This window comes from Schistocerca nitens, chromosome 1 (assembly GCF_023898315.1).
Source record: "Schistocerca nitens isolate TAMUIC-IGC-003100 chromosome 1, iqSchNite1.1, whole genome shotgun sequence".
Taxonomy (NCBI): domain Eukaryota; kingdom Metazoa; phylum Arthropoda; class Insecta; order Orthoptera; family Acrididae; genus Schistocerca; species Schistocerca nitens.
Window position 1 is genome coordinate 2,809,794 of NC_064614.1, and position 24,373 is coordinate 2,834,166.

General features: G+C 42.6%; 1 protein-coding gene across 1 annotated transcript in view; it reads left to right on the plus strand.

The window, feature by feature from the left end:
• LOC126240398 (class E basic helix-loop-helix protein 22-like) overlaps positions 1-24,373 on the plus strand; it is a 1,429,918-nt gene that overhangs the window by 460,735 nt on the left and 944,810 nt on the right. The window contains exon 2 of the mRNA XM_049947922.1: positions 2,161-2,346. Coding sequence (XP_049803879.1) covers positions 2,191-2,346 — 156 coding nt within the window. The 5' untranslated portion in view covers positions 2,161-2,190. The remainder of the gene's footprint in view (positions 1-2,160; positions 2,347-24,373) is intronic.

Here is a 24,373-nt window from a genome sequence, read left to right on the forward strand (position 1 = left end):
TCAAATTTTTAGTGAATGTTCAACATTGTTTAATGAGTTATTATTTCTTTAAAAAATAGTGTAATGCAGACGAATGGGTACATATAAGTTGTTCCACGAACAGGTTTTATTAGTAATTTTCATCACTTACAATAAAGATTATGGTATTTAAAAATTGCTGTGAAGTATTTCTTTTTGCTGTGTGTGTCATTGCTTCAGTATGCTGTTATAATCACGTATCACTATATTTGTGAAAAAAGTATCAACAACTGTTATTCTCTGTTTTATGTTTGCAGTTAGTTTCATTTGAATAATTGATGTAAAAAACATAGTTTTGCGAACGTAATTGTTTTTATCACCATGTATTCTTTGCACATTTATGGTTGATTTGATTGTTTTGCCATTATGTTGGATCAAGAAATTACAGTATAATAAGATGATCTTCCAAAAGCATTTCCCAATGTTTACTACTAACTTTTAAACATAAAAGTGGCACAATTGCGATTCACTTATTGTGATGTCTCAGATTATTAAGAACTTTATGAGCTCCCACCACAGTCATCTATGGTTCACATGTTTGATGTTGTGGAACTTACGAAAATCACTGCATCAATTTGGCTCCACAAAGCTCGTAATAAGTTACTTCTGAGTCATTGTATGCAAGTCGACGTTCAGTTTGTCTAACCGTTGCTAGCGTATCATAGTTAGATAGCTCTTGCTGTAGAAGGATACGTATTTCATTAATCCTGCCTTGATGTAGATATAATACAACTGATAAAACGTGGTGGACGAGATTAAATATTTAAATTTTGTTACACCCTCAGCGACAACGTAGGAAACAAAGTCAGTTTTGTGCAACAGTAGACAACGCAAATAAGCATTTTGAGCGAGTAGTAGTAGACTTTTCTGTGACTTTATGTGAGCAAGTCAGGTTTTCGGCAGTCAAGCTAAATCCTAACTTGTCTCGCGGAGAACAGTTGCAACAGCAGCATATTCGTAGCACTGATGCAGTGGCGGTTGATGTCTTCCGTTCGGTGAGCGTAAATTTGTCTCCATTGCTGCCTGAATCAATGGCTTTCCCTCATTTCTTAGCTTCTCAGCGACTCCTCTTTCCGGCGAGTGCTGCTGTCTTCACCCACAGAGCAACGACAGTCTACGAGAACCTGCTAAAATGTAATGCCTACGATGTGTTGTGTGAAAACTTTTCAGCTCTTCTAAATAAAATAGACTGTATTAACGTTCTGTACCTTTATTCTTCATGTCTATATATTTATTTCTCAACGTAGTCACCCTGACGACCAACACATTCCTACTAATCAGAGACCATTTTGTTGATACCGTCACTACAGAAAGTTTGACTCTGTTGACGGAGCCACAACCTCACCTCTGCTTGCACGGCATCTTCACTACCAAAGTGAAGTCCTCGAAGCTGTTCTTTAAGTTTTAGAAGTAGATGAAAATCTGATGGGGCAAGTCGGCACTGTATGGAGGGTGAGCGATGACAATGAACCGAAGGCGTCGAATTGTCCAGGTATCGCAGCGCCTGTGTGTAATCTTTCGTTGCAATGCTGAAGAAGAGAGTGCCCCATATGTGGCCGAACTCTTCGAATTCGAAACTCGATTACAGCACGCTCTTTCCAAAGCACAAACATAGTTACATCACACATCGCAATGTTCGGAGTCCCCTGCAGAGGACTGCAGGTATGTAGACATGAAGAATGAAGGTGTAGTATGTTATTAACGTTTGTTTTATTTACAGAGTTGTAAGAACTTTCACATAAAAAATTCAACGCATTATTTTTCAGCACTCCCTCGTACTTCTCTGACATCACTTTGCCACTGTATTCGTTATTTACTGCGCTTGAATTTGCGGAGGTTTTTAATACAATAGCATTTTTCCTTTAACAATTCCGACGCGCATTTTTTATAGTTAAATATGTAAAATCATTAAACTTGAATACATAAATATCGCAATTGCAAACATGACACTCTTCAGATTAGACATGATGAAACCATTTAGCATACAGAGGAAACAAAGAGAAAGAAAAGAAGATTTTACGTTGCACCTATTCCAGAAGCTACACTAGTCGTGTGTTATTCTGACAGAGCTGGTGTGCCATCGCAGTGAATGCAGTTTCCCACTACGACTGTTGACGGTTGTGTTTCTTTCTTCTGTTGCAGGAGGCAGCACCATCGGCGCCGGCGCCCGCCATGGAAGTGGCCGCCGAGCCGGAGGCGGATGGTGGCGGGGGCGGCGGAGGCGGCGGAGGCGGTGGGGACAGTGGGGGTGGCGAGGGCGTGTGCCGCACCGTGGACAAGCCGCGAGATCCGGACCGCTCCAGGGATCTGTTCGGCGTCCAGCTGGAGGTGAGCGACACTAGATACATATATATTCTCTACATTTCGCGAGATTGTCATGGGACGAAGTAGTATGTCGGATGACTTCTTAGGGCGTAAGATCTTGCAGTTTTAATAATAAATATCTCGCGATGTAGTGGCGATACAAGCCTCACTTGCAGATATTAAAATAAATTAAATATACAAGGTGTAAAGAAGCCGCCTCTGAAGAGGTTTAAACTATAACATTTTGGCCGCGAATGTGCCGAAATATTTAACTCAGAACCGTAATGAAATAGCATTCAATCACTTGAGAGCCATCATAATTACTGTAAAACTCATTACTAGGAGACAGTGTTGTAACTTGATACACCTTTGATACTTCCGCCTCTAGCCAGCCAGCCCTATAATAGAAGTTTATTATATTTTGTGATTCTTTTTTCTTAAATTATGGCATTCACTTTTGCTGAATTTACAAAAATTGCATAGAAAAAATAAGATTGTTCCAAACGTGAAAGGACCGATCGAGGTGGCGCAGTGGTTAGCACACTGGACTCGCATTCTGGAGGACGACGGTTCAATACCGCGTCCGGCCATTCTGATTTAGGTTTTCCGTGATTTCCCTAAATCGCTCCAGGCAAATGCCGGGATGGTTCCTTTGAAAGGGCACGGCCGACTTCCTTCCCCATCCTTCCCTAACCCTATGAGACCGATAACCTCGCTGTTTGGTCTCTTCCCCCAAACAACCAACCAACCAACCCTAAACCGCCTCAGGCAAATGCTTGGATGGTTCCTTTGAAAGGGCACGGCCGACTTCCTTCCCCATCCTTCCCTAATCCGGTGGGACCTCCCCCCCCCCCCCCCGAAACCAACCTACCAAATGTGAAAACATGTCCGAAGGTACAGCATAGTCATATACCTAGGAACAAAGGTGCACGACTGACGAAGTATGGATTAACTGTCAACATGTCATATAAACAGTCCTAAAAATATATAGCATTTTACTCAACGCAATATTCTGTACCTGAAGAATTAATAGTATACTCCAAATAGCTTCAATAAATTACACAACACTTAAACATGCCGAAAGTGTATATTTACAAATGCTGTGCAATCACAACCTGATATCTAACAAGAACAACAACTGTAGATGCTGGAAGAGACTGATTATGGCAGTCTCTAGTGCACAATCCCTCATGTGCTTATAAAATTAGTCACTGAAATGAAGTACCGAGCTAAAAACATCTTGTGTTCCTAGGTGTACTATCCTCTGAGTACAACACTCCGTCCAATACAAAGTAGCGAAAAATTAAATTACTAAAATCCCATGAATACTTTTGTAAAAATAAGTGAAGCAAATGGTAGTATTAACCAAAGTTAATTACAAAACTAAGCAAGCTCACTTGCGAGCTTAGAAATGCTATATTATAACGCGTTGCAGAACGTAAACTAAGTTCCAAAAATGGTTGAAATGGCTCTGAGCACTATGGGACTTAACATCTGTGGTCATCAGTCCCCTAGAACTTAGAACTACTTAAACCTAACTAACCTAAGGACTTCACACAACACCCAGCCATCACGAAACTAAGTTCCTGTCATCGTACCATGGTCAGGCTTAAAATTCCAGCGGTCTTTAGATCTTACACCAACGAGAAGTAACCTCATTTATTCTGACTGGTCGAAGCCGGAAAACTAATGGTGGACGCCACCTCTTCTACACTTTTTACCAAATGCAACACTGAAACACGTAAAATTACTTAACAACGTCGCTGAACACATGTTCACAATGCAAAAGGCCGACATTAGCAGTACAGATATTCTGCAAAAACCAGCAGAGCCCTCTAACTGGGGAGGTATCAAGAATGGTATCCCACAGGGTTCAGTCTTGGGTCCGTTATTGTTCTTAATATATATTAACAACTTGCCACACTACATTCATGAAGATGCAAAGCTAGTTCTTTTTGCTGGTGATACAAGTATAGTAATCACACCCAACAAACAAGTGTGTGTATTGATGAGAAATTCAATTGGAAGAAACACATTGAGGATCTGCTGAAAAGTGTCTGTTCAGCTACTTATGCTATTAGGGTTAGTGCAAATTCTGGTGATAAACGTAGCAGTAAATTAGCCTACTATGTCTATTTTCATTCACTACTTTCATATGGCATCATATATTGGGGTAATTCATCATTAACAGAAAAAGGATTTGTTGCTCAAAAGCATGTAATCAGTATAATAGCTGGCGCCCACCCAAGATAACCCTGCAGACATTTATTTATGGAACTTGGAATATTCATAGTACCTTCGCAATACATGTATTCACTTATGAAATTTGTTATTAATAATCCATCTCAATTCAAGAATAATAGCAAAGATCATACCTACAACACTAGAAGAAAGGATGATCTTCACTATTCTGGGTTAAATCTGACTATAGAACAAAAAGTGGTGAATTATGCTGCCAAAAATCTTTGGTATTTGCCAAGCCGTATTTGAAGTCTGGCAGCCAGCGAAACAGCATTTAAAAACAAATTAAAAGATTTTATGAGTGACAACTGCTTGGACTCAATAGGTGAATTTACTTCTTCATTTAAATTTCAACTATTGGTTCTTGTTAAAGCATCGTAAATTAACTAAACAAAAACGGTTTTTTCCTTTTTTCATAATTTTATTATTAATGTTACTGCACAACCTAGGTTTTGCGTTATAAGGCCATTTTAAGTGCATAACTGATTCCCAAAGATGATAATGCATAGATAAAACTTGATGACAAGTCAAAGATAATCATATATCTTCTTAAGGTATCGGTCCATAGCTTAATGTACAATTACGTCAATGCCCATTTTTAACAAATTACATACATTATAACACAACTGAGCCATTACGCTAAAATGACAGGACAAAAGTTATGCATCAGCCAAGAACTTTTAAGTCTGATGCTCTGGGTCCCATAGTTTTCCTTCTATCTTGGGGTTAGATGAGATCACCACTTCTGAGATATCATTTATTATCGCGTAAACAGTAAGTTAAAAAATTACTTAAGCAATAACACTATCATCACTTGGATGTTGTTCTGTGTATCTGATACTGGAAATACTGGGAAAAATAAACACAGTACTCGTAACCTTGTAAACATCTGCAAGTGGTACAAATTAGTAACCTGGTATCCAGATTTACCACTTTTTTCTCATAAACTATGCCCCTGACCTGAAAGATATGTACTAGTCTATGTTCAAGGAATTGTTCCGTATTTTTGTTCTTACTACACCATTTGTGGGCATTTCGCTGTTACACACATCACAAAAAGTTTTGCATAACCTCGGTTCCGAGATTTCCCAAACCTGTACAGAAAATTGGAATACAGATCAACATAAACATCATTTCCGCCCTTTTTATTGCTCATGAAAACCACACATTACATGTTGTACCACCATACAGCGGGACCTTCAGAGATGGTGGTCCACAATGCTGTACACACCGATACCTCTAACAGCCAGTAGCGCGTCCTCTTGCATTGATGCAATCCTGTATTCGTCGTGGCATACTATCCATAAATTCATCAAGGCACTGCTGGTCCAGATTGTCCCACTACTCAACGCCGATTCGGCGTAGATACCTCAAAGTGGTTGGTGGGTCACGTCGTCCATAAACTGCCCCTTTCAATCTATCCTAGGCATGTTCGATAGGTTTCATGTGTGGAGAACATGCTGGAAACTCTAGTCGAGCGATGTTGTTATCCTGAAGGAAGTCATTCACAAGATGTGCACGATGGATCACCAGCGGCGTACGTCAGCCTCACACAATGCCACCCCAAAACAGCAGGGAACCTCCACCTTGCTGCAATCGCTGGACAATGTGTCTAAGGCATTCAGCCTGACCGAATTGCCTCCAAACATGTCTCCGACGATTGTCTGATTGAAGGCATACGCGACAGTCATCGGTGAAGAGAACGTGATGCCAATCCTGAGCAGTCCATTCGGCACGTTGTTGGGCCCTTCTCTACCGCGCTGCATGCTGTCATCACGGACGTCGCGAGTGAAGTTGCGCATCGTGCAGCCTATTGCGCACAGTTTGAGTCGTAACAAGAAGTAATGTGGCTGCACGAAAAGCATTATTCAACACGGTGGCGTTTGCTGTCAGGGTTCCTCCTAGCCATAACCCGTAGGTAGCAGTCATCCACTGCAGTAGCAGAACTTAGGCGGCCTGAGCGAGGCATGTCATCGACAATTCCTGTCTCTCTGTATGTCCTCCATGTACGTACAACATCGGTTTGGTTTGCTCCGAGACGTCTGGACACTTCCCTTGTTCAGAGCCCTTCCCGGCACAAAGTAACAAAGCGGACGCGGTCGAGCCGCGGTATTGGCCATCTAGACATGGTTGAACTACAGACAACACGAGCCGTGAACCTCCTTGGTGGACTGACTGGAACTGATCGGCTGTCGGACCCCCTCCGTCTAATAGACGTTGCTCATGCGTGGTTGTTTACATCTTTGGGCGGATCTAGTGACATCTCTGAGCAGTCGAAGGGACTATGTCCGTGATACAATATCCACAGTCAACGTCTATCTTGTGGGAACCGGGGTGATGCAAAACTATTTTTGAAGTGTCTACTTTTTCATTCCTTTCCTCGCCGCTGCACACTGTGCGTGAGTCCACATTGTGCATTTCATGCATTTGATCATTTCTTCCATTCGATTCTCCTCGCACGACCCCCGATACCAATGCTGTATTTTAGTAGTGAGTTTCTATGGTGACTTCCCTGCAGAGTCTCCAAAACACTTAACTTTTACACGTGAAGCTGTATTCTAGATTTCCTCTGCTTTGTTTCGGTTAGTTTTTTTTTTTTTTTTTTTTTTTTTTTTTTTTTTTTTTTTTTTTAAACGACTGGTTCATCAGCTCACAGGCTCCTAAGCCAACCCTGGAAATATTCTTTGGAGCTTTCATCGTTTCCTTCGAATTCGGCGATATTTCTTGGACATTTTCTATCCACGTTTTGCCCGCCATGGTTTCCTGTGCTTTGAAGTTATGGCACAATCCGTTTCGTTCCGGAATGTCGAAGTCAACTTTCCTTACGTTCGACATGCTTAAATCTATCGACTTCGTTGGAAAATGACTACAGCCGAAAATTTTTATATCCCCGTTGCCTTTATTTTCTTCTCTCGGGAACATGCTTTATACTTGGAAACACATTTAACCTACGATCTCCACTTTAAAATGGCGTTACAGCTAAATTCAGTTCATTTGTGCTTTTCTTTCCTTAACGACTTTCTATTACCGTACTCTAACACAAAATAATTATTGAATTTATATCTTACCATAAAGTATTCATTACAAAATTCAGTTCATCATTTCTGAACATAGTGTTGCACTAGTAATGCTAAACTAATTTACGAGAACTTTTATTAAATTTTATCGGTACTCTATTCGAAACATACTGCGGTATAATAAGACAACATCGCCATTTTGCCTTTTTCATTTTCCTATAAACGAACCACAACGAATGCAGATCCTCTAATGTCTGAAAACTAGCATAATGCCATTTATATTCACAAATAAATAAATCTTTATGTTGCCACTTATCTTAGAATAGTAATTCTCTTCGCCAGGTACACAGAAGGTTACATGAAAACTACAACAAAATCAACTCTGTCTTCAGGTGATCTATTCCTCAACGCACAGAACTCATAGACGACAGTACAGTTCCGAAAATTACTTACTTGAAGCTGAGCTCACTGAATGTCAGATAGTAAAAGAGACATGAATTTTATTGTTATAGTACAAATTAGGAGCCGGTAGCACACAGCCAACTCTCCTCTAGCAGATTACGCGTTTAATTAATATTGGGTTGTACTTTGTGAGATCAGCATCGCTGCATCTCGATCGCTACGAGAACACATGCAACCTCAATGAAGTGTGGCTGAGAAACTCTGTTGCTTTGAGCGTAAGCGAGCTCGGCATTACTTAAAGCGTTGTCTATAGATATCGTCGGTCGGGAACCGTCGGTCGGAGGAAGCAGTTGAATAGTAACGGAGTAGAGTACTGAATTTTACGGCCCCGTGTCAGGTGGAGTGTAACAGAACTACTGAACAGCAATTTGCAAGTAGCGAATGCCGTCCAAGACTGATGCACTGATGCAAGTCGAAGTATGATTTAAATCTCGTGGCATAATTTTGTTGTCATAATCCAAGAATCGGTCCCAACAAAATAATAAACTAAAGCAGCGGTGACTGTACAGTCAAACGTGCTTCATGAACTTCACCCAACGTATCATAAAACTAATGATAATCAAGGAAGCATCAGTAATTGACAGGAGAGGAATCATAAACAAAATGAGCAAGGGCAGAGTTCAGAAAGAAAATAAACCAACTGCCACAGTGAAATGTAACCCCTTAACCCACGTTAAGTGAAGAAGTGGACCTAGTATGAAAACCTGAGGAACACCAGTGACTTATACTGTTACTACACTGGGACGCTGGCTTATTTCGTGTTACGTGAATCGTTCCGCTGCTTCCCACAGCTCAGATGCGAGCCTGGCGTGGAACAAGACGACTGTCAGCGCATGCGCAGTCGGTACTGCGTGCCTGATGTTTATCTATATGTATATAGTGTACAGTGCTCGCTCCGGAGAGAGTGGTCAGCGACCGCCGTACAAGGCAGCTTACGCCTGTGGGCTGAGCTGGGCCAGTGAAAGTACCCGCGGCCTCAGCACTCTCCGGAAAACCGCCGTACACCCAGGACAAGCGTCTCGACACGAATGTTCTTTCATTAGGTCTTTACGTCCTGGAATTCCTGATTCAGTTGAGGACTGAAAATGGTAAGTAAAGAGACAAGGTTTTGAAAGACCCCTAACATAAAGATTAGTACGATATCAGCTACAACATCCTGAAATACTTTGGCGCTGGAAGGAGCAGTAAAAGGGAGAAATTAAAATAGCAGGCAGAGACTAGAATATGAAGAAAAGAGCGCCAAGTATGATGGATGTCATAGTTACGTACGGATGCCAGGAATGACGGGTACAGCATCAAACCAATCGACAGTCACATGTGAAGAAGTAAAGGGTAGAGGATAAAGCTGTTTGAGATGCTGCTTATAAAAAGGGTCGTGGATGGGTTTATTTAGATAGGAATTGTTACTGTGGAAGCCGAAGTGTTTCAGTTTGGTCTTACCTTCTTTCTCTTTTGGTGAGACTGCCGACGACATTGCAGAGAGCTAGTGGCAGGTTGGAAACAGATTTGCATTGTATGTTCGCGCTCCAGTGGGCGGATCTTGAACTTGTCTGAGTGTAATCACACTCCTAAAGGGCAGTGATCATTTGCATCATGTTGTCCGTACAGCTTTAGAATAAAATGGTTTCACTAACATAGCAGTGAAGTGCTACGAGTTAACCTGGGTCCGACGATTATTTACATATTTTGTAAAGATTTTATGGAGTGCTTCGTCTAACCGAATATTATTTGCCAAAAAATAGAGGAAAATTTTCAGCAGTGAACCAAGCGAAAGGAGGGCGTTAGTTTGACTGTCGAAGTTACTCGGCGAACCTCACCGGGCGTAAGCGACATGTTTTCGTGTGGAAAAAACTGCAAGTGACGTTTCTTTGTTTACTGTAACTTCACCCTCTATATACATGGGAATTCAGTCTTCTAACTGGTTTACTGATCTGATTCGGTACCCACGCCGAAAGTTCACTTAGTTCGTCTTCTATGTGGTCCCCAATTTGTATAATAAGTGTATCTTCAACCTCATTTTCCTGGTTCTTAATACTTTCGTCTTCCGTTGATAAACTCTCAGTCCATATTCTGTCTTCAGTAGACTGTTGATTCCATTCATCGTCAACTACCCAAACGATACCAATGTCATCAGCTAATATTATAATTGAGCCTATATTTCAATCCCGCTTCTAAACCTTCATTCCTCACATGTTTCTTCGACATACAGGTTGAACGATAAAGAGACAGACTACATACCTACTTTACACCAATCTTAATCCGATGAGATATCTCTTCGTTCATTCTGTTCTTGGTTCTCGTACAGATTTTATATAACCTGTCTTTCCTTGTAGTGCATACTTAATTTTTGAGGATTTCAGGAATATCACACCACTTTAAAAAAGAGAACGCTTTTGCTAGGTCGATAAACGGCAGGTTGTTACGATATGGCTCGACGAATAGGCCGCAGATTTGTTATCAGGTTTGGTAGGAAATGTGGTAGCCCGTTACTGAAATGATAAATGTCTCAATAGCCATCGTGAGTATTTTCACTATCTTTCAACACGATTGTGTAATTTATGAACAAGAACACTTTGTGTATCCAAACTCATTTTTATTTTCGCCTCTAGCAGAGGCTGAAAAAAGAAACATCTCCCGTCTTTGATATATAATTTAAGTAATCGATTATCAATTATTGAAGCAAACACCTTGCAAAAGACTCTCAGATCCTAACCTAACTTGATGTTACGTAAATTCTATTTTTGCTATGACAAGGCATGTTTCTAGAGTGAAATTTTCACTCTGCAGAGGAGTGTGCGCTAATATGAAACTTTCCGACAGATTTAAACTGTTTGCCGGACAGATGGTCGAACTCTCGACCTATACATTTCGCGAGCAAGTGCTCTACCGACTGAGCTAATCAAACACGACTTACGACCCGTCCTCACAACCGTTCTTCCGCCAGTACCTCGTCTCCTGCCTTCCAAACTTCACAGAAGTTCTCCTGCGAAACATGCGAAGGTCCCGAGTCCGAGTCTCGGTCCGGCACACAGTTTTAATCTGCAAGGAAGTTACAAGAGACGTTTCTAAAATCAATACAACAAAGCTGACTGTTGATTCCGTAGATTACAAGCAAACCCATGAAACTGTATTTTCAGATTCATGTAAGAGATCCATATTTCGAATGCTGAAACAAGATAAATCCGTTACCCCACGTTTTTCAACATTAAACTGAGGATATATAAGAGCGAAAGATCACGACAAGATAATAGATTTCACAGGGACTTACTTCTTTGGCTAATTACAATATTGTAATACATACTAACAAAGAAATTTGCTATGCAGTATCAGAATCAAGTTAAATGATGTTTTCAAAAGTAAAGTTCATTCAACTAATGTCAAAGGATAATAGATAATTTTTGCACATTCAAATGAATCCCAAAAACAACAGGAGAATTAATACCAATAAATTATGAAGCACAATGTTAATTTCTCCATACCTTTTTATATTTTCACCTGGAAGAAGGTGTAATTAGACGAATGACGAACACTCACTTCACTTCACAAAGGTTTGTTCAGCACTTGCACATACAAAAGCGCGAAGCGGACTGCCTCCGGCCAGAACGCATACAGTATACACTCCTGGAAATGGAAAAAAGAACACATTGACACCGGTGTGTCAGACCCACCATACTTGCTCCGGACACTGCGAGAGGGCTGTACAAGCAATGATCACACGCAAGGCACAGCGGACACACCAGGAACCGCGGTGTTGGCCGTCGAATGGCGCTAGCTGCGCAGCATTTGTGCACCGCCGCCGTCAGTGTCAGCCAGTTTGCCGTGGCATACGGAGCTCCATCGCAGTCTTTAACACTGGTAGCATGCCGCGACAGCGTGGACGTGAACCGTATGTGCAGTTGACGGACTTTGAGCGAGGGCGTATAGTGGGCATGCGGGAGGCCGGGTGGACGTACCGCCGAATTGCTCAACACGTGGGGCGTGAGGTCTCCACAGTACATCGATGTTGTCGCCAGTGGTCGGCGGAAGGTGCACGTGCCCGTCGACCTGGGACCGGACCGCAGCGACGCACGGATGCACGCCAAGACCGTAGGATCATACGCAGTGCCGTAGGGGACCGCACCGCCACTTCCCAGCAAATTAGGGACACTGTTGCTCCTGGGGTATCGGCGAGGACCATTCGCAACCGTCTCCATGAAGCTGGGCTACGGTCCCGCACACCGTTAGGCCGTCTTCCGCTCACGCCCCAACATCTTGCAGCCCGCCTCCAGTGGTGTCGCGACAGGCGTGAATGGAGGGACGAATGGAGACGTGTCGTCTTCAGCGATGAGAGTCGCTTCTGCCTTGGTGCCAATGATGGTCGTATGCGTGTTTGGCGCCGTGCAGGTCAGCGCCACAATCAGGACTGCATACGACCGAGGCACACAGGGCCAACACCCGGCATCATGGTGTGGGGAGCGATCTCCTACACTGGCCGTACACCACTGGTGATCGTCGAGGGGACACTGAATAGTGCACGATACATCCAAACCGTCATCGAACCCATCGTTCTACCATTCCTAGACCGGCAAGGGAACTTGCTGTTCCAACAGGACAATGCACGTCCGCATGTATCCCGTGCCACCGAACGTGCTCTAGAAGGTGTTAGTCAACTACCCTGGCCAGCAAGATCTCCGGATCTGTCCCCCATTGAGCATGTTTGGGACTGGATGAAGCGTCGTCTCACGCGGTCTGCACGTCCAGCACGAACGCTGGTCCAACTGAGGCGCCAGGTGGAAATGGCATGGCAAGCCGTTCCACAGGACTACATCCAGCATCTCTACGATCGTCTCCATGGGAGGATAGCAGCCTGCATTGCTGTGAAAGGTGGATATACACTGTACTAGTGCCGACATTGTGCATGCTCTGTTGCCTGTGTCTATGTGCCTGTGGTTCTGTCAGTGTGATCATGTGATGTATCTGACCCCAGGAATGTGTCAATAAAGTTTCCCCTTCCTGGGACAATGAATTCACGGTGTTCTTATTTCAACTTCCAGGAGTGTATATACAGCTACAGAACATTCCAGTACAATGATTCTTGACATTTGTGGATACTTCTAGAATGTACTCGAACCGAATATATAAATTAAAATTTTACACTCCAAATGAATTTTGAACTCACTACCCTCCATGCAGCAGTGTAGTATCATAACCACTACACCACGGTGCTACTCAGCTTCTGCTGCGACATTGCTCCGTCATCGGTGGTGCATACTCCGACTCCTGATGACTGATTCTCGCCCTGGCGGTGATCTTCTTAGAACTTCTTTGGCTCCAAGGAGACTCTTTCTTGGATTAAGTTTCAGTGCGCCTTGTTGGAGACACTTAAGAACGGCCGTCAGTCTTTTTGTGTTCATCAAATGTCGCTGGGAACACTATAATGTCATCTAAATAACAAAGACACATCGTCCACTTCAGGTGACTTAGAAGATTATCCATCATCCGTTCAAAATTTGCTGGTGCATTACACAAACCAAACGGCATTACCTTAAACTAGTACAGGTCCTCAGGAGTGATGAATATAGTTTTCTCACGATCAGCCTCTTCTACTTCGATTTGCCAGTATCCTGAGTACATGTCCATGGCTGATAAAAACTTAGCCCCCTTTAGACAATCTAGTGTATCGTCAATTCGTGGAAGAGGTAAAGGTACTTTTTAGTTACCTTATTAAGCTTCTTGTAATCAACACAAAAGCGCCAACTGCCATCCTTCTTCCTGACGAGGACCACTGGTGACGACCATGGGCTCTGCGAAGGCTGAATGATGTCATTCTTCATCATTTTCTCTACCTCGCCGCGAATTATTCGACGTTCCGTTGCTGACACACGGTTTACTCTATGGCTTACTAGTTGATGGTCTCCAGTGCTAATGCGGTTCTTCACCGTAGATTTGTCTAATTTGCTCTTCACCTGTGGATTGCAGCATTCAGAGAACTCTTGAAGAATGGCAAGTAGCTTCTTCTGTTGTTCCTTAGTGAGATCTGGTGATAGTCGAGCTAGTAGATCTCTCGTAGTGGTAGTGCTAATTTCGCCCACAGACTCGGCATGGCAGGCTCTGTGACGCTCAGCTGTTCTGCAATTAACGGCTCAGCGTTTGCTACGCACATGCGTCTTGGAAAGATCTGCTGTTCTCGGCGACAGTTAACTATCCACAATTAACCGAATGCGTTCTTAAATGAGACGACAGAGGCTGGGATGACCGAGTTATTCTTCAGTGGTATACTTCTCTTACATTCCACTACAAGATCCATGGGTTGATTGATGCATGGCATGACACATGACAGTTACCTTTCTAGCGCTGACTGCAGGAATGATCACTTCATCCAGCACACAGTCTCCACACACATCTTCCTGTCCACAGTACCTCATCTCGTCTAGCATAATCTTCGAGCGATCACAGTCTATAATTGCCTGAGAATCTTTTAAAGAGTCCCATCCGAGATGGCGTCATGACTACACTCTTGTAAGACGATGAATTCTAAGGGCTTTGTATGGTCACTTATACACACACGAATGGTACATCTTCCTGTAGGTTTTACATATTTCCCATTAGCCACCTTCAGCAGAGATGTTTTTTTGTCGACGAATATGGTTTTCTGCAACTGGCGACGGTACTTCCCCGAAATGACTGAATATGATGCTCCAGAGTCCACAAGAGCTTGGGCAGGTCTGCCATCCATGAGGATGTCGACGTAGTTTCCCATCATTTTTGTAGTGATCGACGGAGGAGGATTTTTCTCTTCGGCGGTCTCACCTCCAAGGAAGGTCGCACCCTTTAGTTTTCCAGGTTGCTGCGGCTAGGTGATCGGCTGGAGCTTCTAAACGGCGATGGAGACCTAGATTGGCGTGTTGGGGAGCGTCCTCTACAGCGGCTAGCTTGAGGCGATGGTGACCTGCGTCGTCCTGCACCCACATCTTCTTGTTCATCTTCGTCGTACCGGAGTTGGCGTCTGCCGTTTTCTGGCGCGGGTGTCATCAAATATCCTCCGCCTTCCCGGCAATAGCGCGCCACATGTCCCTGTAGTCCACAGTGAAAACATACTGGTTGGTAATCCTTGGTTCTCCCGACCTCAGTCTTCCTTGGTGCTCAAACAGGTTCCTCATGCGGCATTGTAGGAACTTAACTCCACCTGGGTCTCGACTTTTTCACCGTTTTAAACGGAAATGAAGGACGAGAGATTGGGTTCAATGTCTGTTCCACTACCTGCCTTATGACCTCTTGAAGCGTCTCGGTTTTTTTTGCTCGCCGTGCAATCCAAGTGCCTTTTGAACTTCCTCTCTCACTATCTGACGAAGAAAACTTGTGAAATCAGTTGCTTCCTCCAGTACGGTCATCGATACGACGTTAGGAAGCCGTTCAAACTTCTTGCGTGTAATTCTTTTTTGATGCATTGTCTCGATATACTGGCACCATTTTATGAAGTCGTCTGCTGTCGAAACCTCCTTCAGGAGTAGGACTTGATACATATCCTCAGCAACACCCTTCATGAGATGTGCAACCTTATCTTCCTCCTTCATTCGAGGATCCACTATTTTACGCAGCTCCAAGACGTCTTGAATGTAGGATGCTGTACTTTCTCCTGGACGCTGTGCCCTGCACTTTAATTTATCTTCAGCCTTGCACTTCTGTCGCTGTGTGTCGCAGAAATACTTGCGCAGTTCCGCCTGGAACACTTCCCAGCTTGTGAACTTCTCCTCGTTGTTCTCATACCATTGCTTGGCAGTGCCCTCCAAGTAGAAAAATACGTTAGCCAAACACACGGTGTCACCCCATGTGTTAAATTTGGCTGTACGCTCATATACCTACAGCCACTTGTTTGGATCTTGCCATCGTCACCAGAGAGCCCGGAAGGATGTCTCACGTGGTGGCACACAGATGCTGTCATCGTAACGTCCTCTTCTTCTTGTGTCTCCGATAGACTACTATCTGTTGAATATGGCTCGAACTCGTGTTTCTCGCCACGTAAACGGCGGCCCTGTCGTGGCCTGATGGGAGCCACTGTGTCGTCGATAATGACCGCTATCAGAAGTTCCAATACCCGGCGTCTCCACCAGAGTAATGTCACGTAGAAGAAGGTGTAATTAGATGAACAGCGAACACTTACTTTACTTAACGAAGGTTTATTCAGCACTTGCACATACAAGAGCGCGGAGCGAACTGCCTCCGGCCAGAACACATACAGTATATATACAGCTACAGAACATTCCAGTACAATAATTCTTGACATTTGTGGATACTTCTAGAATGTACTCGAACCGAATATAGAAATTAAAACTGTACAGTCCAGGTGAGTTTTGAACTCACGACCCAAGATGCAACAGTTTAGTATCATAACCACTACACCACAGTCCTAATCAGATTTATCTGTAACAATATATCAGTCTCACAAAATCTAAAACCAGTTTTGGAATGACACTGTTCCATTAATATGAGACACTTCACAGATTTTTTCACTGTCTTTCTGAAGTTCGTAAAAATTACGTTTATTTGATTTTACTAAGATGGCAGAGCGAGTCATGAAAGGAACAATTGTTTCTTATACTTGCTACTACATTTGTTAACATTACGACTGGTTTAATATGCAAGTGACAATCTCTTGCGTGTTAAAAGTATTAAAAATTAAAATATTGCTTACTACAAGGTAGCTTACTTCTACTAACAACATTACAGAGGGGATTCAGCTGCCCCTGGATTATATAGATTTTCATATCCTCTCACTAGCTGCGCACAAACTATTAGTGCTACAGAAAAAAATGAACAGGACTTTTTTGTAGGAAATGTAATGTAGTCAAAATTTTCTACTGGGATATGTTTCTGCTGGAGGTCAGGGTTTTGAGTTTTTCAAGAAAGACGCGTTCGAAAGTCACTTTTGTACGTTTTCTGTGATTAATTCGGAAACTGGAGCTCCTGCGGGAAACGCATCGCAGTACAAAATTTAATTACATTAAATTTCCTACGAAAAAGTACTGTTTCTTTTGCTTTAAGATTATTAGTTCGCGCGTAGTGAGCGAGAGAATATGAAAATCTCACACGTAGTTTTTGAAGGCATTAGAGGTTGTATAAAGCCTACATGTAGGGTCAGCTGAATCACCCTCTAAGTTTTTACTTTGGTTTTGTGACCTCATTACCCTAATATGGTAGGTAGAAGCATATGTATTTATAGATTTTTAAGGGATGCCACAGGCCGTTCTGAATTTAACAACGGGGCAGGGCATGTGACCAGCAGTATGTGAATTTGTGATTGCGTGCTTTCGTAGGCAGCAATGAAACACCATTGGCGATGATTGTTACTTTGGATTTCACAGTTGTGATTTCTGTGAACTTTATTTACTAATAAACAGCGTACGTAGAATTAATGATTCCATTTATTTATTAATACGTGGAACATAATGCCTTTACAAAAAATGGCTCTGAGCACTATGGGACTTAACATCTGAGGTTATCAGTCCCCTAGAACTTAGAACTACTTAAACCTAACTAAGCTAAGGACATCAAACACATCCATGCCCGAGGCAGGATTCGAACCTGCGACTGTAGCGGTCGCTCGGTTGCAGACTGAAGCGCCTAGAATCGCTCGGCCACATCGGCCGGCTAATGCCTTTACAACTCAAGAACCAGTCTTCTGGTAAGGAATGCAGTCAGTTCATTTCACCGCTGTTATTGGTATGATCCATTTTATGGATTGTGGCGTGATTTAATTTTTATGGGCTCTGGGTTTAATTGTTTATAGTCGTCAAGTGGGTAAGAAACGCCACGTCGTTTAAGGGGCAATATGATGGCACATGCGCCAATGGCAGCGCCGTTGGAGTGGAGGACTGCAACCCCACCTGTTTCCTTAGTACGGCCGGATGCCGCCTCACGTGGCGGCAGGCGTTTCGGAGGCGTTAGACGGATGGACATGCCAGTAGGCTAAAAATATCAGTCAGGTGCCCTAACTCGAGAAGGCAGTGAAGCAGCCATGCAAATCACAAATTAGAACATTCTTCTTTGCGAATGAGAAACGGTATTACTTAATTATGGATAGTTCATGGTATGGTCCCAGTTAGTTATTAAAGGTTATAATGTCCACTTTGTGCTAGGTACATGAATAAGGCTCGAACCAGAGGTGAAACGCATCTAAAATTCGGATTTGAATATACGAGGGTAGGAACTTTAATAGTGGCAACTTTTTAGTTACAGCTCGTTTAAAATAGATACGTGTTTCGAAGTTTTACTGACCTTCAAACTAGTCACCAGCATTGTGTATAACCCGTTGCCAGCGATGTAGAATTCGTACGATACTCTCAGCAGTTCCAGTTGTGTTGACAGTTCGAGCTGCGCGGTCTATTGCTCGACGAATTTTTAGCAGTTCTGAAGGGAATGCCGTGAAGTTTTTCCTTCAGTTTAGAAATCGAGCTTAACTCTCGAGGGCTTAAGTCACGGGTGTGCAGTAGGGGGTATAGCACTTAGCAGCCCCATCAGTCAAACAAATCAGTAACAGCTTGCACAGTACGTGCTTGAGCATTGTCCTGCAAAACGATGGTCATTTTTGGAACACAGCCTAAGACCAGCTTAGAGACTGAAACGATATTCCATAAGCACGCAATTTCACTATGAGCCGCTTGTGTGGTACAGTGTCAAAAGCCTTCCGGAAATCCAGAAACACGGAATCGATCTGAAATACCTTGTCAATAGTACTCAACACTTCATGTGAAAAAAGAGCTAGCTCTGTTTCACAAGAACGATGTTTTCTAAACCCATGTTGACTGTGTGTCAATAGACCGTTTTCGTCGAGGTAATTCATAGTGTTCGAACACAATATACAGGGTGTTTCAAAAATGACCGGTATATTTGAAACGGCAATAAAAACTAAACGAGCAGCGATAGAAATACACCGTTTGTTGCAATATACTTGGGACAACAGTACATGTTCAGGCAGACAAACTTTCGAAATTACAGTAGTTACAATTTTCAACAACAGATGGCGCTGCGGTCTGGGAAACTCTATAGTACGATATTTTCCACATATCCACCATGCGTAGCAATAATATGGCGTAGTCTCTGAATGAAATTACCCGAAACCTTTGACAACGTGTCTGGCGGAATGGCTTCACATGCAGATGAGATGTACTGCTTCAGCTGTTCAATTGTTTCTGGATTCTGGCGGTACACCTGGTCTTTCAAGTGTCCCCACAGAAAGAAGTCACAGGGGTTCATGTCTGGCAAATAGGGAGGCCAATCCACGCCGCCTCCTGTATGTTTCGGATAGCCCAAAGCAATCACACGATCATCGAAATATTCATTCAGGAAATTAAAGACGTCGGCCGTGCGATGTGGCCGGGCACCATCTTGCATAAACCACGAGGTGTTCGCAGTGTCGTCTAAGGCAGTTTGTACCGCCACAAATTCACGAAGAATGTCCAGATAGCGTGATGCAGTAATCGTTTCGGATCTGAAAAATGGGCCAATGATTCCTTTGGAAGAAATGGCGGCCCAGACCAGTACTTTTTGAGGATGCAGGGACGATGGGACTGCAACATGGGGCTTTTCGGTTCCCCATATGCGCCAGTTCTGTTTATTGACGAAGCCGTCCAGGTAAAAATAAGCTTCGTCAGTAAACCAAATGCTGCCCACATGCATATCGCCGTCATCAATCCTGTGCACTATATCGTTAGCGAATGTCTCTCGTGCAGCAATGGTAGCGGCGCTGAGGGGTTGCCGCGTTTGAATTTTGTATGGATAGAGGTGTAAACTCTGGCGCATGAGACGATACGTGGACGTTGGCGTCATTTGGACCGCAGCTGCAACACGGCGAACGGAAACCCGAGGCCGCTGTTGGATCACCTGCTGCACTAGCTGCGCGTTGCCCTCTGTGGTTGCCGTACGCGGTCGCCCTACCTTTCCAGCACGTTCATCCGTCACGTTCCCAGTCCGTTGAAATTTTTCAAACAGATCCTTTATTGTATCGCTTTTCGGTCCTTTGGTTACATTAAACCTCCGTTGAAAACTTCGTCTTGTTGCAACAACACTGTGTTCTAGTCGGTGGAATTCCAACACCAGAAAAATCCTCTGTTCTAAGGAATAAACCATGTTGTCTACAGCACACTTGCACGTTGTGAACAGCACACGCTTACAGCAGAAAGACGACGTACAGAATGGCGCACCCACAGACTGCGTTGCCTTCTATATCTTTCACATCACTTGCAGCGCCATCTGTTGTTGAAAATTGTAACTACTGTAATTTCGAAAGTTTGTCCGCCTGAAAATGTACTGTTGTCCCAAGCATATTGCAACAAACGGTGTATTTCTATCGCTGCTCGTTTAGTTTTTATTGCCGTTTCAAATATACCGGTCATTTTTGAAACACCCTGTATATTCCAAAATGCTGCTGCATGTCGACTTTAACGATATGGGCCTGTAATTTAGTGGATTACTCTTACTACCTTTCTTGAATATTGGTGTGACATCTGCAGCTTACCAGTCCCTGGGTACGGATCTTTCGTCGAGCCAACGGTTGTATATGATTGTTAAGTATGGAGCTAATGCATCAGCATACTCCGAAAGGAACCTAATTCGTATACAGTCTGGACCAGAAGACTTGCTTTTATTAAGTGATTTAAGTTGCTTCGCTACTCCGAGGATATTTACTTCAACGATACTCATGTTGGCAGCTGTTCTCGATTCGAATTCTGGAATATTTACTTCGTCGTCTTTGGTGAAGGAATTTGGGAAGGCCGTGTTTAGTAATTCTGCTTTGGCAGCACTGTCTTCGATAGTATTTCCATTGCTATCGCGCAGAGAAGGCATTGATTGTTTCTTGCACCTAACATACTACACATACGACCAGAATCTCTTTGGATTTTCAGCCAGGTTACGAGACAAAGTTTCGTTGTCGAAACTGTTATAAACATCTCGCACTGAAGTCCGCGCTAAATTTCGAGCTTCTGTAAAAGATCGCCAATGTTGGGGATTTTGCGTCTGTTTAAATTTGGCATGTGTGTTCCGTTGTTTCTGCATCAGTGTTCTAACCCGTTTTGTGTACCAAGATGGATCAGCTCCGTCGTTTCTTAATTTATTTGGTATAAATCCCTCAATTGCTACCGATACTATTTCTTTGAATGTAAGCCACATCTGGTCTACACTTGTGTTATTAATTTGGAATGAGTAGAGATTGTATCTCAGGAAGAAGTCAAGTGAATTTTTATCTGCTTTTTTGAATAGGTATAATTTTCACTTATTTTTCGAGGATTTGAAGTTTACAAAATTCAATCTCGCTACGACAGCCCTGAATCGGTTTTGATGTTTGATGCTCATTATTAACTCATTATTAACTCGTTATTAACTTATTCATACATTCACAAGGATTGCATACTACGTCATAGTAAACAGAAAACTCGGAGGACTGGAACAAGGTGTAAGAGTACATAGAGATAGCGACATAGAGTCAGATTATTTCCTGGTGACAGCCAAGTAAACTTCATTATTAGCTTGAAGAAACAAACTATTGCGAAGAGTATAAGAGGTCTATTACAACAGTGACTCATGCATTATTTACAAAATAAATCCACAGAAAACAATAGAAACACGGACGGGAAAACATAAAAGCAAGTGTAATCCAAGCGGAAACAAGAGGGAGGAAAAAGAAATGTGGGGAGGAGAAAAAGTGTCAAGATTTGTAATAAAGACATAGAAAATGCAATGAAAGAGAAACAAAAAGCTTACTTTACAAACCTCCAGGACAATATAGACGAAACGAAAGCGCGGTATAAACTAAAACGTAACTATGTTAAGAAAATAGTGAGAGAAGCTCGTCAAGAATCTTGGGATAGAATGATATCAAATATTGAAAATGATCTACACGATAGACAAGAGAATGTTTGTAAACTCCTGAAATCACTTAACTAACAGGAGGAAGACTCTACACAATTACATGCAATTGACAAAGAGCTACGGGGGATTACGGGTCGAAAAAATTGATCACATTGATCTAACGAAAATAAACCAGGAAAAAGAAAAAGGTGATGAAATATAGCAAGGAGACAACATTACATTGGAAGAGATACAAGAGGCATTAGAGCAGATGAAGAATAGAAAAGCAGCAGGATACGGTAATATGAATGCAGAACTTACCATATCTGGAGGTTTAATATTAGAACTGAGGCTGCTACATTTATTAAATGAATGTTTAAAATTGACGTTATAAATGCTTGTAAAAACTGTAGAGGAATAATTCTATTGAACAGTGGCTATCATGTGCACGAACAGTTAACAACGGACTGAAAAGAATAGCTGACGCCCTCTTACCGGAGGAACAAGCTGGTTTTATAGAAGGACGATCATGCAGTGAGATTACTACAATAGTGGCTCAGATGAATGAGAAGAGACGAGAACACAATCTGCAGACTCATATTGCATTTGTACACTATGAAAGAGAATTCGATAGAGTCAATAGGTTATATGCTGCGGAATATAATGGAAAGACGAGGATTATCCGAAAGATGCAATAGAAATCATAAAAAGTCTGTGTTTAAATAACGAAATTTTAAGGAGAGAACAGGACCAATAGCAAAAACGTCGGATTACGACAAGGGTGCACTCTTCGCCCACGTTATTTAATGTACATACTGACGACATTGTTAGTCAATGGAATAAAGAAGTCAACCCAGGAGTAAAATCAATTCCTAGAAACACACATTTAAATACTGTGCTCTATGCTGATGAACAATAATTTTACATAAGACAAAGGATAATTCACAATTTGCTCTACATGGTTGGGATTCAATAGGAAAACTCCATAACTTGAAAATAAAACCAAAGTAATGGCTTTTAACGGAAAATACAGAGTACGTTTTAAAATGATGCCGGCCTGGTTGGCCGAGCGGTTCTAGGCGCTACAATCTGGAACCGCGCGACCGCTACGGCCGCAGATTCGAATCCTGCCTCGGGCATGTATGTGTGTAATGTCCTTAGGTTAGTTAGGTTTACGTAGTTCTACGTTCTAGGGGACTGATGACCTTAGAAGTTAAGTCCCATAGTGATCAGAGCCATTTGAACCATTTTAAAATGATGCTTAACCAGCTATCTTACATTCAAGTATTAGCATGTGATGTAAGATATGAACATGATAATGACATTTCCAATGAGTTAAATAAGTTTCAAATGATAGGTGGCACTGTATATAGAACATTAGCAATAAAACCTAGAATGACACGAAGACAAAGCTCTACAATGTAATGGCAACAACTGTGCTCACATACGGAAGTGAGACCTGGACAATAACTAAGAAAGACCAAAGAAGAATACAATCAGCTGAAATGAAATTTTTAAGAAACGGCCTTGTCAAAGAGGGCGGAGGAGCGGATAGAGGTTCAGGGCACTCTCTTGTCCTAGGGGTGGGAAATTGCCCCTAAAGGCGGAAGAATCAGCAATGATCAACGACATGAGGATGCAGAAGGCAATGGAAACCACTGCATTAAAGACACGTAACGTGTATCCACAGGACATGTGGCCTGTAATTGAAGAAGTGTCATGATGATCTCTCCATTGGCAAAAGATTCCGGAATAGAACCCCATTCGGAACTCCGGGAGGGGACTGCCAAGGGGGAGGTTACCATGAGAAAAAGATTGAATAATCAACGAAAGGATAACGTTCTACGAGTCGGGGCGTGGAATGTCAGAAGCTTGAACGTGGTAGGGAAACTAGAAAATCTGAAAAGGGAAATGCAAAGGCTCAATCTAGATATAGTAGGGTCAGCGAAGTGAAGTGGAAGGAAGACAAGGATTTCTGGTCAGATGAGTATCGGGTAATATCAACAGCAGCAGAAAATGGTATAACAGGTGTAGGATTCGTTATGAATAGGAAGGTAGGGCAGAGGGTGTGTTACTGTGAACAGTTCAGCGACCGGGTTGTTCTAATCAGAATCGACAGCAGACCAACACCGACAACGATAGTTCAAGTATACATGCCGACGTCGCAAGCTGAAGATGAACAGATAGAGAAAGTGTATGAGGATATTGAAAGGGTAATTCAGTATGTAAAAGGGGACGAAAATCTAGTAGTCATGGGTGAAGGAGGGGAAGGAGTAGAAGAAAAGGTTACAGGAGAATATGGGCTTGGGACGAGGAATGAAAGAGGAGAAAGACTAATTGAGTTCTGTAACATGTTTCAGCTAGTAATAGCGAATACCCCGTTCAAGAATCGCAAGAGGAGGAGCTATACTTGGAAAAGGCCGGGAGATACGGGAAGATTTCAATTAGATTACATCATGGTCAGACAGAGATTCCGAAATCAGATACTGGATTGTAAGGCGTACCCA